This window comes from Hesperophylax consimilis, chromosome 5, assembly GCF_061612785.1.
Source record: "Hesperophylax consimilis isolate HC1 chromosome 5, BYU_Hcon_1.0, whole genome shotgun sequence".
NCBI classification, from domain to species: Eukaryota; Metazoa; Arthropoda; class Insecta; order Trichoptera; family Limnephilidae; genus Hesperophylax; species Hesperophylax consimilis.
The window spans coordinates 8,613,201-8,628,365 of record NC_142840.1 but is presented as its reverse complement, the minus strand read 5'-3'; the positions used below and the strand labels follow the sequence as shown (position 1 = coordinate 8,628,365).

Here is a 15,165-nt window from a genome sequence, read left to right as displayed (position 1 = left end):
GTTCTCAACTCAATTTTATCTCGAATAGAGGGCGCAGAGGGTTGCAAAAAGCGTAAAAAGTAACTTACTTATGTTTTCACAGTTTTAGCTATTATCTCGAGGAGGGGATGACTTTATTAGAACCATCATTTCATTATGAAAATGTTCGAATCATCATTTTTAATACTACATTTTTGTTCTTAGGGGCCGTTCAAGTATTACGTAAGCAGATTTATTACAATTATTTACCCCCTCTTCCCCCTTGTCTCCAAAAGTAAGCAAAGCTCTTACCCCCCCCCCCCCCCCCCCCTCCCATGCTTACGTAAAAATTGGTACCTATATGCATTTTTCTGTTAATGTATTCTGTTTTTTAAGCGAGTACCTAAACGTATTGATTATTTGTGGGAATCCCCGAATATGTATTCGGTTTTCAAACATAGACCATGTGTGGGTTGCCAATGTGTAAAAAAAAAATAACTACTGCTGAGCAGTGCTGACGTAATCACTATCTCGACCCCCCCACCCCCCCATGTCATCAAAAATAAGCAAAGCAAAGACCCCCCTATAGTGCTTACATAATACTTGAACGGCCCCTTAGGCAATATGAGAGCTGCTTACTATTCAACCTGTTTATTTATCCTGTGAACTACTGAACTAAATTCCTTGGATAATAATTCACCCAAAAAGCACCTCTACCCCTACATGTATATAGAGCACAATTATTATGGATTCAATAGACAAGTTGTACACTAACAGCAACCTATAAGGGCTTAAAGCCATTTGTACACTCCGTATGCCATCTGCGACTGTAACATATTTGAAATTATCTTATTTTTTTGCATGAAATGCATCTTCTTTTGAGGAGTGTTTTGCATGTCATATATGTTAGGAAAGGGGAATAAAAAGATGTGGTCGCATTCAATGCATTTATATTTTTCATTTGTTACTACATAACAGAATGTAATGTAAACATATTATTTTATGAGAACTATCTTACAATATCTTAAAATGTATTTGGTAAATATTCCAACAAACTTAAATATGTATATTTACTAACTATAGAGACGAATGAAGGCCGTGAAGTTTACAGGTGGTTGTTCCTGCATTTGAAGGATTCAAATCACATTGATAAAATAAATTTACTGTGTAAATATGCTTATTGGTTCATTTACCCTGAGAGTTACCAAATCCCCAGGCAGCTGGGGAGTACTTATCTCTTAGTCGTGTCGGCACGGTCGTATCATTGTGCCCGTGCCACTAATCTCTGTATATAGAATTAAACGTAATTAGCATATACTTTTTATAAATCATAAAGCTCTTTTTATTTAATAAAGTATGTTCATTGTACAAATACATAACAATATTTGTAAATTTTTATTTACAAGTTTCAGTATATTTTTCTTCAGACAGTATCCGCATGAGAGATCACAGAAAAATATAGCCGGAAATCTGCTAGACAAATAGTTAATGTTAAATTCACCCGGTGATGTACTATCACAGAAGTAAAAGAATTAGTTCTTCATGGATCATCGGGTGCAATATAATATATACAGGGTCGGCAATCTGAAAAGATGTCTGTCTTATAAAAATAGATTTTGGTGAAACGATTCGAGTTGATTCCTGCACTGTGAAATTTATAAACCATCGTCGATAACAATAGTGTAACTTCACAATGAAAGTTCTCCAATTCTGCATTTTGTAATGTGGAATGTTTCTTCGCAGACGGGATGGGATCATCATTTTTAAATCTGACATAATGACCCAAAAAAACTTTAATGCAACTAGTGAATGGATAGGTACATCGCTGCTTCGCACTTACTAAATTAAATAAAGCCAACGGTGTGTTGGGGCAATATAATATTTGTACGTTTTTATCTATAATTTGTATTTTTATAAAATCACACCCACAGAGATTTCAGCGATGCCGATATAAATTTTGAAATATAAAATTTTACACAATATCAATAACTATAATTAGCTTAAATATTATTGGCACATATTGTTTCCAGTGTCATATCACATTATCACTTATATATTTGTCATTTGCACATTACGAATTAGAAATCAGTCTTGGCATCATTGTGGATGTTGAACCGTGGGTTCATAACCATCAGTGTTGGCTCTCTTCGTGTTTTAAATTCAGGGAGGCGTAATGTTGCTTCTGCTGATCTCTTTCACAGCGGAGCTTTTGAAGGTTTTCTCCCACGATCATGCTGATTCGATGCTTATCAGAGAGGGTCATTTGTTTAGGGGAGTCGGGGTGCGCTCTCTTGCGGGAATGCAGGTCGGAGGGCATGCTGAGGTCGGTGGGCATGTCATCGTCCTGGGCTTGGTTCCAGGAGTGGGAGTAGCTGTCTTCCTCTATCTTGGGTTCGGCCTTGATGGTGAGGGAGAGAGGTACGGGAGCACCAGTCGCAGGGCCCGCCCCCACTCGGGTGGGGCTCATTTGCTGGCGCAGCAGGGAGATGTTCTTAATATTCTTTAGCTCAGTTGGATTTCGGAGGAATCTATAAAGAAAAGGAAACATTAGTACACGTGTCAGAGAACAATTTATCAACTGAGTGACAAACCAACGATACTATCCATATTCCTAAAGACAATGATTACACCATCGTTTCTAATTCATTTCAGACAAAAGAAGCTTCTGTATAATATTGTATTTTTTGTAGTCGGGCTATATATAATATGGATTGTGTTAAGTTGTACTTACTGGTAGCAATGTCTTTCTCCTTGAACTTTTCTGAGAATGTTCACCCTGTAGTAGTAGCGCAGGGCTCTGGACATCTTATCGTAGTTCATGGAGAGGTGATTCTTTTGGATCCCCCAGAGCTTGGCTAGGCCGGCTGGATCCACGATCTTGAAAACCCCGGTGTCGTGGCTCTTCCACGCAATGTAGTTGGTATAGCGCTGGCCGGGATCGTTCAGCAGCTGTTGGAGGAAGTCCCATAATAATCTTCCGTCTGTAAGAAAGAAACAATATATTAGTACATTATCACTTTTAATTTTGCCATGCAGTCAACATATCAACTCTGACAAGTTCTTTAAAAGTAAGAGGTTAGAAGTTATGCTTACTTGTATTAGGTTCTGGCATGTCGTTGGGGAAGAATTCTCTAGGCATATTCTTGTATGAGTTGGATCCTCCGGGGGTGAGTGGGGAGTGTGTTGAGATTTGTGAGGGGGTGGAGGGCTCCTTGGGAGAGCGGGGCTGGGGGGGAGGGAGCAGGCAGAGGGGGGCCACGCCGTAGCTCGGCGTGGTAGGGGGAGTGCTCTGAGACGCTGCGCTGGAGACGGCATTCATGCGAGCCGCTGTCTCTTGATAACTGTCTTCATCTGAGTCAGATTGGTTGCTTCCGGAGCTGGCATTTGTGTTGCCATAGATCGTCTGCACGTAATTTTGGGCAGCTCCATGCTCTACGTGTTGGGGGCTTCCAGTCTGGCTGTCTAAGGAAGGGGCAGGACTGAGTGTGACGGAATTGCACTGACTAATGAAGTGCGCTAAATTTGCGGCGTGTTTCGCCTGTTGGAAGGTGGATTCGGCTGAGGGTTGTCCCAGCAGGTTCCAGTTGGGGGTAGGTGGGTGGGAGTGGGGGCTGAGCGGGTAGGGCTGGCGGGAGGTGGGGGTGATGGGGGAGGAAGGCAGACAGCGCCCCAAGATGGAGGCATCTCGCACCAGCATTTGGAGGACATTGTGAAGAACATCGCCAACTCCGGGACATCTCTCACCGAGGTCATTCTTGGTCAGCAGACATAGTGCCTTTCCTAGGAAAAATAGACAAAAAAAAAATTAGGACTCAATAAGCAAACAGGAATAGCGATTAATATGAATTTCTCTATTATGGTTCTCAATAATTATTAATTGCCGGTAAGTAGGTCGAATAAATATTAGTGGATTGAATTAAAGCTCACCATTCATCTGGAACATGTCCATATCGAAGTTGGGCAAGTCAAACTCCCTCTCACACCACTTGAGGAAGGTGTTGACGTCCTCGCGGCCCCAAATGCGTGGGTCGGGGGCCAACGAGGCGGGCAGGTGTTGCTTGTACTCCAGAAGGGGGGAGGGCGAGGAGGGCGCGTGCGGAGGGGGGAAGGAGAGGGGGTAGCGCCACAGCACGTCGGTGGGGCTGAAGGGCAGCTGCAGGGGCATGCGCTCCATGGCGGCCACGGGGGGGAGCTGCAGTGGTAGTAACTTCATAACCACTTCTCTACTATCTACAAATAAAGAAAATACAAAGTTAGCTAAGGAACAAGATTAAGGCTCTGTCAAAAGACTTCATTTTGGGTATAACCTACAAACTGTTAAAAATTGATCTCAACAATATAATATTTTTGTAAATGTTAAATATTTTGGTTAATCTTTGTTATGAAATAATGCATATAATTAAATAGCCCATTATAGTGGTTTTATAACTTGATAACGTCATAATAGCATCACTCTTTGCATCTTATTTTATGAACAATACATGAAAAAGTAGAATAGTTATAGTCAATCCAAAAACTCTTCAAATAATCAAATATTCAATTCCTAACACAACTTATTGCTTATAAATTATTATCAAAAGTTCTGAAATATATCTACAATAAATCTCTTATTTTTGTTAATATTAAAAAATATATAATTTTATCCGTTTTTATAAATAACATAAACAATTTATTTTATACAGATTTAGTTCTGAGGAAGGATGCAAATGAATAGTTATTGTCGAAATCCGATATCTCGGTGCATTCTTATCGGTTTATCAGTAAATAACATAACCAGATAAAAAAAAAATAAAACAAATAACCCCAAACAGAACGCGGAAGTCCATTAAATGGAGATTATTGAGTGCAAGCTAATCGAGGTATTTTATTTCACCAAGAGATGGCGCTAGTATGATAAAACTAGAAAATTAACAAAGTGTTTGTGTATACAGCATGATTCTATTTTTAAACTCATTATGATAATAATAAAGTAAATCATTCTAAGAATTATGAAAGTACTCAGTAATGGTAGAAGATAACGGGTTTAAATTAAAACAAGAAAAATGGTAGAGAATACAATGATAATCGGTCTTTTCAAATTTTCAGGAAATATTGATATTACAAATATTATATGGAATAACGCTGATAGTTTTAAGATAGTAATAATAAAAATCATTCGACATATTTTAGCAACGAAAGAGGACCGTGTGACGTCGATCCAAGCAATTATCATAAAGATCAAAGATTGGAAGATTAGATAGGTTTTATTTTATTATCTTCAGATGTTCACAGCCGGAAGACACAGCGTGAGACAAACCGTACCGGAAATAGCGGCAAGTGTTTTAATTTTATTTGAAATGTTCGTTTTGTACAAAAGGATTCGTTCTTTTTTCCTATTTTAAATTGGCGGGACGTGAACGAGTTTCCAGCAGTCAAATTATGGATGTGAATGTAAATGTTGTTTTTACAGTAAATATTAATAAAAAGGTTGAAGATTAATTCCAATATTATTCTCAAGAGCGGAAATGTATATAATTGAAATATATAATTAATAATTCATATTTAATAATTGTACGATTCTGAGATGTGATCTTAATTATCTATTTGATTTTACACCCAGCTGGGCTTTTATCGAGAAATATATTCGTACATCATTTAATCACAAAGGGGCATACCAATTAACGTGTTTTTAATTTTAACTGATCTATTTATGCATCGTAAATGGTTGTTTTATTGGTATGGGGGAAAATCTTTAATATTTTGTGCTTTTGGAATTTTTTGAGTACAAGTTAAGGAAAACCGTTGACATGGGTTTTCAATCGATAAGGAGAAAATATTAACATGAAACGAAATAAAAACATGTTCATTTCCTTGTTCCGTGTGGAACGTTAATTACGTGATAATTTATGAACCTTTTCATGAATGTACGATAAAATAACAGGTTATTTAATCTATATTATCCCTGAATGTTGTAATAAAAACATAATATCCTGTTTCGGTTGAAAAAAATTGGAAAAATGAAGCAGAACGCTCATTCAACTCGTCTAGATGTGGCTATAGCAAAGATAACAAAATAATACTTTGAATAATATTTTGAGACATAAATACATAAAAAAACCTTTAAAAAAGTTAGTGCCGGGAAGAGAGCAAAACAATGTAAAATAGTCATTCTAAATTAATGCCGGGAATAAAGCAAAACAATATAAAAAAATAATTCTAAATTTGCTCCATGATTCTAATCGATTTATTGAAATTCATATCGCTTATTCAAACTAATATTGATAGGTTTTCCAAGCATTCTAAACAAATACGAAATATGTGGATAATTAAAAAATATAATAAATATAACTTGAATGCTCAAAGAGATCGGTTAAATTGTGTTTACAATCAGAATAATACAGATGGGCGGTTATTTATGTTTTCAATTTGAGCCAATTTTGAAGCAGATTTAAACGAGAAGCTACCAAATTCCTACACTTTCAAACTTTATAGAGACAGGACTGTTTGAAATTATGTTTTATACCGGGATACAAATTGAGAATATTCCTCGAGAAGGAAGAAAAGTCTAAGGGTTTTCAATTATTCCTAATACAAGGTAGGGACAGTAAAAATCCTTTTGGAAAAGATTTAGTATCGAATCCATCAACAAATAATATTAATACCTATATATCGATGAAAGTACGTACCTTAATGATACTTCGGGGGAACAGAAGTCACTTCCTGTGTATCCAATAATAATAGTCACAATAAAACAAGGGTAAGAAACACTTCACTCAAAAGTGCCAAGCACTTAATTGGAACTTTTCTACACCAAATATACTTAGTGCGTGCACACAGAGATCGTTTAAAACCTCCCACGAAACACGTAATATTCTTATCAGACTCACTGCTGAGATCGAGTCAACACTTCCGCATTCACAAATAACATTAGTTTATGACGAACTCACTGCTTAATTCCAAACATTAAAATCGAGTCTTGTAATGTTTGATTAGTTCACTTTGTTTAGTAACGTAACACTCTTCCGAATTGATGATGCATAAAAGGGAGCGTAACAAGTGTCACAAGTCGAATGAATAATAGATCGCCAGACTCAGAATGCCTTCGCGTACATGCGCTCGGCCCAAAGTCCCGGCTTCAACTGAGTGAGGTAAGCAGCACGCGGGTGCAGGAGGGCCAACCGGAGAAGACTCGGCGGGCGGGGGAGGGGGGACCCGGAATGCCGTGTCTGCCGGCGCGCACTAGGAACAACGGTCCGTGCGGCTAAGCGCCTAAGATGTTACACACCCCCAAACAAAAAAGTACAAACTCGCAACGAAGATTGAGGACACTCACGAAGCAATGTATTAAATTTCCTTTACTAGTTTGCAAACATTAAGTTCGTTTTTGAACTTCTCATTTGGTCCGTTTGGGCCTTACCGTTGGTAGAAGCAGGAAGCCTTTGAGGGGGGAGGGCAGGAGATTATACAAAGCAAAACCTATCTTGAACGATACTTGCCGCCGCCGGATGGTCGTGTTCAATATTTGATTTTTTTCAAATCCGATTCTGCAGTTAGCGGGCTGATTTATAGACTAACCGCGTTTTAATGAGCTAGAGATGTGCGTACTTTAACATCTTCGTATAGTAATATAATGTGCTTACTTAGAATATTACGACAGTTCAGTACCTGTTTATTAATAAATTGTACAGCCTTATAATGTTGTTGTTTGAACCTTTCGTTCGAAACTATGCTGGTCCTTTTTTTCGTATAAATGAGTTAATTTTAGTTCTAGCGTCGCTGTTTACAGAGCATAAAATACGGCATTCCGGATTTATTAGTAGACGAAAAGTATAAAAATATTTAGCCGGTGTAATAATACATCTTGGCAGCGGTTGCCAGTCTAGACTCGTCGTCCCTGAGTTCAACTGAAATGAACTTCCGGGTTCCTGAATGATTACTGGTCACTTCCGCGAGGCGGCCGATGCCGATGCTTCCTATATTTTAATTTTATTACATTTATTAGTTTTATTACCCACTTGTAATTACTTCTAACTCACGGGTTTTTCCAGACAGTTTTCACTCTTTACTAGATTTGTCTTAGAACTCTTCAATTACATTCCTCAATATAAAAAAGTTTAATTATTGAGGACTTCGGTAAAACGCCGTAAAATTACTTAGGTAGGTACCTACCTACTTCAATACAAAACTTGACTAAAGTGTTAATTTAATACTTACCTAAATCATTCCTATAAATTACCAAAAAATATAATATCTCGAATACCTACCCTTCTAACCAGGCATTTCCGCCAAAGTGTGTGCTTGTTTTTTTATGCTTTCCATTCCGTTACTTTTACGTTTAATTTCCCAACATCAGATTACTACTATAAGTCGGGGTTTTGTTTTCAATGTAAAATTCTGGGACTAACTATCATTATTATGTACTTTATACTTTATTATGTGGATTCTTCAGGAAACATTTTGAATTTATCACTTAATAAAAACGAAAGATTGTGTTGGGGCAATTCAATTATATGCAAAAAAGAATTTTTAAAAATGCGATGGTAACATAATTGTTTATAATTTTATAAACTATTCCTAAGTAGAACCTCTAAACAGGACGTTAAAAATGTGGTCATGGAATGGAACTAACGGTTTATACCATAAATGTTAAAAGTGATAAATTTTCAATGTTTATCGAAATTTTTCGTAAAAACTGAAAATTTTCCAAAATATATAATTACCAAATTAATCTTACACACCTAAAATAAATTACGAAATCAGACTTTGTTTCATTGAATGTAGAAATGGGACATTGTTATTATTAAACAAAAATATATACAGGGTTGACAGTTGTATCCGACTAAATAAGGTAAATTTATTAATTTGCATGCTAAAAATATATAATTTTCCAACATTCCATAGTACCTACGTAACTATGAAAAAGCCAATCACAATCGTGTGACGTGATAAAAACGCAACGAGCAAACTTAGGCAAAAATGCTTTTAATAAATTTCGTTCTCTCATCATTCCTGTTTTGGCCTCACACAGAGAAAATGTGAATCTGTATTATGCATCTATCTCAACTATTTTTGAACCATAATAAATTGACAACATAAATATAAATCAAAAGCTACCTGTGTAATTGGGGGCGTCGCTATTGTAGTTATTATTGTGGATATGAAAATATGTTTGCACTGTCATTTAATATATTTTTTAGCCGATTTTTTGTGTTCAGATAAGTACCTGTATGTAAATCTGTAATTTGTTTTATTTATACGATAATAATAATAATGTTTTTAAGTCATTTTAAATACATGTAGGATAACGATAGATTTTTTAAAATATTTATGTTGAGAGATCTGTGAATTATTTTCCCATTTGATCTCTGGTGAGTTGACGTGTTGTTCTTGTATTGTTTTGTATTTATTTTGCTTATATAATGCACTTGCATAATGTTGATTGACTAGATCAGTCATACTCAACCTGCGGCCCGCGGGCCGCATGCGGCCCGCCGAGCTATTTTGTGCGGCCCTCAATACATTTAATATCAGGAACATGATTTACAAAATCTGGCATTCTATATCACGTTAAGTTGAGATTAATTGCGACTTTGACGTACAGACATTGAAACCCGAAGAGGATAGTATAAGTATAATATACTATCTATATAATATAATATGGTATAAGAGTGTTGCTACTGCACACCATAACTGCACAAGCTTGGATCTATCTCTAAAAAACAAAGATTTGACAGACAAATATGCGCGCAAATAATTTTGCTCGTGGCAACACATAAATTTTTGACAGTTCCAAAGTTAAATGGTTACCAGTGTTACTTGTTACTACCAACGAAGGCGATGTATCGCCATTTAGGCTACTAAACATAACAAAAACCTATCTTTATATATCTATTCTATTTGATATAATATTTTTTGCGGCCGGAAATTTTCGAAAACGGAATTCCGTAGCTACCCCCCCCCCCATGGATTTCGAAAAAAATTGTTGTGGGGAATTACATATGACGCTTTTGGCTGTGCGGAACTTTTTTCAGCGAAGTTCTGTAACAACCCCCCCCCCCCATGGATTTGAGGAATTATTATGTTTTACAGAAATTCTCTAACAACCCCCCCCCCCATGGATTTCGAATAATAAAAGGGGGAATCAAGCTCACACCGTTGGCAACACTGACCAGTATAGTGTTGCGGCCCGCGTAGCATTACAAACATATGAATGTGGCCCCCAGAAGAAAAAGGTTGAGTATCACTGGACTAGATGATCATTTGTGGAAAAGTGTGTGGAAGGGTTTAGTTTTTCCTATGGGGTAGATTTAACCCGGACATAAAATCGGAAAATTTTAAAATATCATATTATGTAGACATTTATCTATAATACTAATAAATCTAAACGAAACATGAAACAGAACAAGACACATAAAATAAAAATAAAAATGTAACGGTCACAACTATAGGAATCAAACCCAGAATCTCTTGTCTTTCAGGGATAGCGTCTTAACCACTCGATCAATGCTACCTATTTATTTAACGTTATATTTGCGGATCTCATATTTCAAATTCAGAAATAACAATGAATTCAAAATTGCAACTCATTTTTTGCAATATTATATTTGAAATATGAGATCGACAAATATGACGTTCAATTAATAAGTCCCAATGGTCGAGTGGTTAAGACGCAGTATATTTTTATTTTATTTGTCTTATTTTGTTTAATTTAGATTTATTAGTACCTATTATCTTCTCTTTCAATGATATATTACATTGATGGTTAAAACGCTCAAAAACGTTAAAGAAAAAAGTTGTGTCTTATAATATATGTATACATATTTTATTTGGACTTACGAAATGGCGTAGTTGATTTGAGCGAGTCTTGTTGAATCGTTTGCTTGAAAGAAGATGGATTTAACGCGTTGGTGGGAAACGAGAAACAATGTCCGGTAATTGGTTCTCCACGGCCGGATATCCGGTATCCGGAGACCGGAGTGCGGTGTTCTTAACGAAACACCGGCCCGTTTGACCCTAATACCGGTAGGTAGGTACCCGCCACTTAATCTAACGTCTAGAGGCGTGAAAGCTGGCCCAGTGGACGAAGATTCCACGACAAAACAGGACCAGTGGCGTAGCAAGGTCACCTTAACCGTTTGAGTGCCAAAAAAATTCATACAGTTGCTTGTAAAATGCCACCAAAAAAACATTATTTTTTATGAAACTATATATTTTTTTTAAATCCCATAAATTCTTTGAATTTTCAAGGATTTCGATGATTTTTTCGGTGTTTTATTAAAGAATATTGGTTTGGAATCACTCGGAGGAGGATCCCGAAGTCCAGGCGTTTCGAAAAAAATGAGAATTTTACGTACAGACGTACGCGCGAATCATAACACGACTGACGCAATCGACGGAAATCGACGATCGGCAATCTTCGCTAAAACACGAATCGACGAAAATCGACGATTGGCACCCAAACGCTTAAACCCGGCGATAAAAATGTATTGTATCTCCTCCACATTGAAATTGTTGTTAGTTTTGATCATAACCGTCTGAAGCCAGTGAGATTATATCATCCCCAATTGGGATACGCTGTGAGGCTGAAAGTAGTGAGGAGGGGAAGGAGATGGGGAAAGAGGAAGGTTACCTGGCTGTTCAGATCTGGTCACCAAACACCTCCAAAACCATTTCAAGCAACGTTTCAATTCTGAATATTGTTTGATCTTACACCATGTACTGAGAGTATTTTACACTCTGGAACGTGCCCCAAATATACTATATATTATTTGTAAATAGTTTATTTGCGATATAACACAAATTAATCAAATAATATTTACTTGCGCACGCCCGGATTCAAACCCGCTACATATAGCCTAAATAAAATTAAACTTAATTTAAAATTACTAATTAAAAAGAACCAAAAATCACGGGTTGATTTTTTAAACACCTTTTCACCTTTGTTTTTGGTGATGAATGAATGCAAATCTTGGAAGCGGAAATTAACCCACTTCCCGACATCCGATCTAACTGAAACTCGGCAGATAGTCTTGTTGTCGATGAAGATGCATTCTATAAACTTTTAGCAGCAATTTATCAGAAATTGGATGACATTGGAGCAGTTAATATACGAAATATATATCGGTCATACCCGATCCGAATTCGGCGAGGTTGTTAGCGGGGTTGACTCCAATCCCTGGGAAGGAAGGTAAAATCTTCAGTCAAACCAATTTAAAAAAAGTTTTAAATGATATTTTAAAATAGATGTATTATAGTAAAAAAAGATTATAGAGTTATGAAACTCATTTTTTGACGGAAGGAATTTACAAAACAAAAATGGTAAGTAATACAACTCTATATATTTTTGGAAAAATTAAATTATTAATTTCACATGTACAATGGAGTTAAAAAATATAGAAGAGATGTATTTAATACAAAGTAAAGACTCAAACTTTGGTAGAAATTAACAATAAGGAGAAAAATTAACAATAAACAAGGATGTATATAATTAAAAAGAACCTAAAGCAGAAAAAAAAAACAAATTTTGTTTAAAAGCTTATCATATTGTAGATCTATTAAACATTGTTTGATCAACATTACGGTTTCACATAGTATTTTGTATTTTTCTCCTCTTAACATAACGCAAACGGATAAAAATACTTATGAACGAAAAAATCAATGGTTTTTAAAAATAGTTCATTTTGTCGATAGTTCTTCTTTTCACCGCCTGCCAAGTTAAGTATGTCATCGCGATGTTGTGAAGACTGGCGAATACCGAATTAACCTGAACAGGTTGGTTTAGAGACGTCGGGTATTGGGATTAACCCATCAACGTTCTACAGGATTTTCCAATAAGAGGTGTTATTTTGAATAGCCCGCTATTTCGTTTTTATTTTCGAAGCTGTCATTTTTTTGATATTTGACAAGTAGAAACTACGCCATTAATAAAAATGGAACGATACACGCTTCAACAACGCATTGAAATTATTAAAATTCACTTGAGTGAATCAAATGCAAATCATCTTGAGTGATGAGGCCCATTTCCACCTCGGTGCATTGTCGCATCTGGAGCTCGGAAAACCCAAGAGTTATTGTTGAAAAGCCTCTCTATCCTCAACGTGTGAATGTTTGGTGCGGTTTATGGTCCGGCGGAGTCATTGGACCTTACTTTTTCGAAAATGAGGCTGGAGCAACAATTACGGTGAATGGATTGCGCTATCGAGAGATGATTAATGATTTTTTATGGCCGGAATTGGATGGTATTGATCTGGACAACGTTTACTTTCAACAAGACGGCGCTATGTGCCACACAAGCAACGAAACCATTGATCTTTTACGATTGAATATCAAAATAACACCTCTTATTGGAAAACCCTGTACATTCGAAAAGATCACCCTTCGAGGTACCTATTCAATGGGTATTTTCCTGACCCTTCTACTCACCCGATGTCAACATATATTATTTTCAATGCATGCTAAACTACAAAAATAAGCGGTAAAACCGTTAGGCAGAACACATTAGGTCTTTCGCCACAGCAGTTCGCAGATTGTGGCTCTGAGTTCTATAGCACTTCCTTGTTTTGTAACTGGCAACTGACTCCATAGAAGTTACCTTATGACTTATAGCCAGGGTTGCCACAAAGGTCGAATAAGGAGACGGGTCGGCGATGGAAAATTAGCATTAAAGATGTTGATATATTTTTGATTTGTCGATCCGGGAGGAGCAAACAAACCATTATATTTATAGTTTTGATTGAAAAAAAAATGACTGACTTCCACAAGAGTCAGCTATTGAAAAAAATGGTTTGACTGACGATAGAACTTTAGTCCCCAGGGACGGGGTCAACCGCGTTAACAACTGACCTAAATCCTGGTTGGGTACGACCGATATTTATTTTAGTGATTGGCACAAAAAGTTAATAGAATGCATTGTCATCGACAACGAGTCTCTCTACCGAATTTCAGCTCGGTCGGGTGTTCAGAAGTCATTTTGAAATGGTTTTTTAATTTAAAAAATAGTGTAATAATTATAATATTTGGATTATTTGCATAACGCAGTTTTTTGTGCAAGATCACCTAAAAGGAGCTGTATAATAAAATAAAATCATAGTTCACAGTTTTAAATTATAGAAACAAAAATAAAACTTATGAACTTAATATAATTTAAAAAATAAAAACCTAAAAAATTATTACAAATAAAACACTCCATGCAGTTATTCCTTTCCATTCCTTCGACAATTTTTACTGTTATCGTCCTACCACTGAGAGATCCTTTGTGACATATCTTTCTGTCACATGCGTCGATTATTGTCGATAAACGGATCTATCAGCAATATGCGTTTAGCTTCTTACTTTCGTCTGCGTATCAGAAAAATCTTCATTGCATTGTGCGTTTAGCTTCTTACTTTCGTCTGCGTATCAGAAAATCTTCATTGCATTGTGCGATATAATAGAAAAACACACATACGTGAAAGACACCCGAAGACGAAACAATATCCTAAAACAAAGCCAGAATCTTAACGACGTAAGTGAAGCAGCCGTGCACAAAAATATGCGACGCCCGGCCCTGGTGTATTGGACAGAACTACGGTTGGATTTGCCCCATCAAATCTCTAAAATAAAGTGGAAATCTTAACGACATATGTGATGACGTCGTATACATACGGTTGACTTAGCCCTAGCAGGCCTAGAAAATTGATATTTCCTTGAGGTTTTGTTTAATTATTTCTGATGAACGTATTACTAAAATCTGAAATGTTTCTAGAAGGATCTCTCGGGAAGTTACTAATACATCTTCTAAAAAAATAAAATCTGGTGCTTACTGCTAATTTTACGCTAAGTCTAAGTTTAGTAAGGTTCAGTTTTTATTAATCTTAAATATAAATAACTTACATCCGTAGGGATGTAGAATACTCCCTTGACGTAGGGATGGAGAATACTCCCTTGACATGTATGTAAGTTGAAAAACTGCAGGCAATACGAAAATACGGGTCAAAAGCGGGACGGAAATTAAAATGGGACACAGAATAGTGTAATACGGCAACCCTAACTTGGCCTTTCTAAAGTCAGACGCCCGAGATGATTATTTCATCGCCCAACTAGTTGCTTGTGTTTTGACATCGCAGTTTGTTATCTGGATTCATTTTTCATCGGTTGGTGGAAATTAATTTCTTTTAATTTCTCAACCAGATTGATCGATGTGATAGTGACGCGTGGAAATAGCTACCATATATGCTCGTTTGTGCAAAG

At 36.5% G+C, this 15,165-nt stretch overlaps 1 protein-coding gene across 1 annotated transcript; it reads right to left on the bottom strand.

Moving 5' to 3' along the window:
• Window positions 1–897: 897 nt before the first annotated feature.
• aop (ETS variant transcription factor anterior open) lies at window positions 898–7,066 on the bottom strand. The gene is made up of 5 exons (XM_089631981.1): window positions 6,624–7,066; window positions 3,886–4,188; window positions 3,052–3,738; window positions 2,690–2,939; window positions 898–2,486 (listed from the first exon to the last, which is right to left on the bottom strand). The coding sequence occupies exons 2-5, from the start codon at window positions 4,169–4,171 to the stop codon at window positions 2,090–2,092; spliced, it is 1,620 nt and encodes a 539-aa protein (XP_089488107.1). The 5' UTR covers window positions 4,172–4,188; window positions 6,624–7,066; the 3' UTR covers window positions 898–2,089.
• Between the last annotated feature and the right edge of the window lie 8,099 nt (window positions 7,067–15,165).

What these genes read in the sequence shown, in the direction of transcription:
- aop (XM_089631981.1), bottom strand. Translation starts at nt 4,171, where the DNA reads ATGAAGTTACTACCACTGCAGCTCCCCCCCGTGGCCGCCATGGAGCGC. An exon ending in GGACATGTTCCAGATGAATG is followed by an intron (nt 3,739 to 3,885) that starts GTGAGCTTTAAT and finishes TATTTTTCCTAG; the next exon opens with GAAAGGCACTATGTCTGCTG. An exon ending in CATGCCAGAACCTAATACAA is followed by an intron (nt 2,940 to 3,051) that starts GTAAGCATAACT and finishes TCTTTCTTACAG; the next exon opens with ACGGAAGATTATTATGGGAC.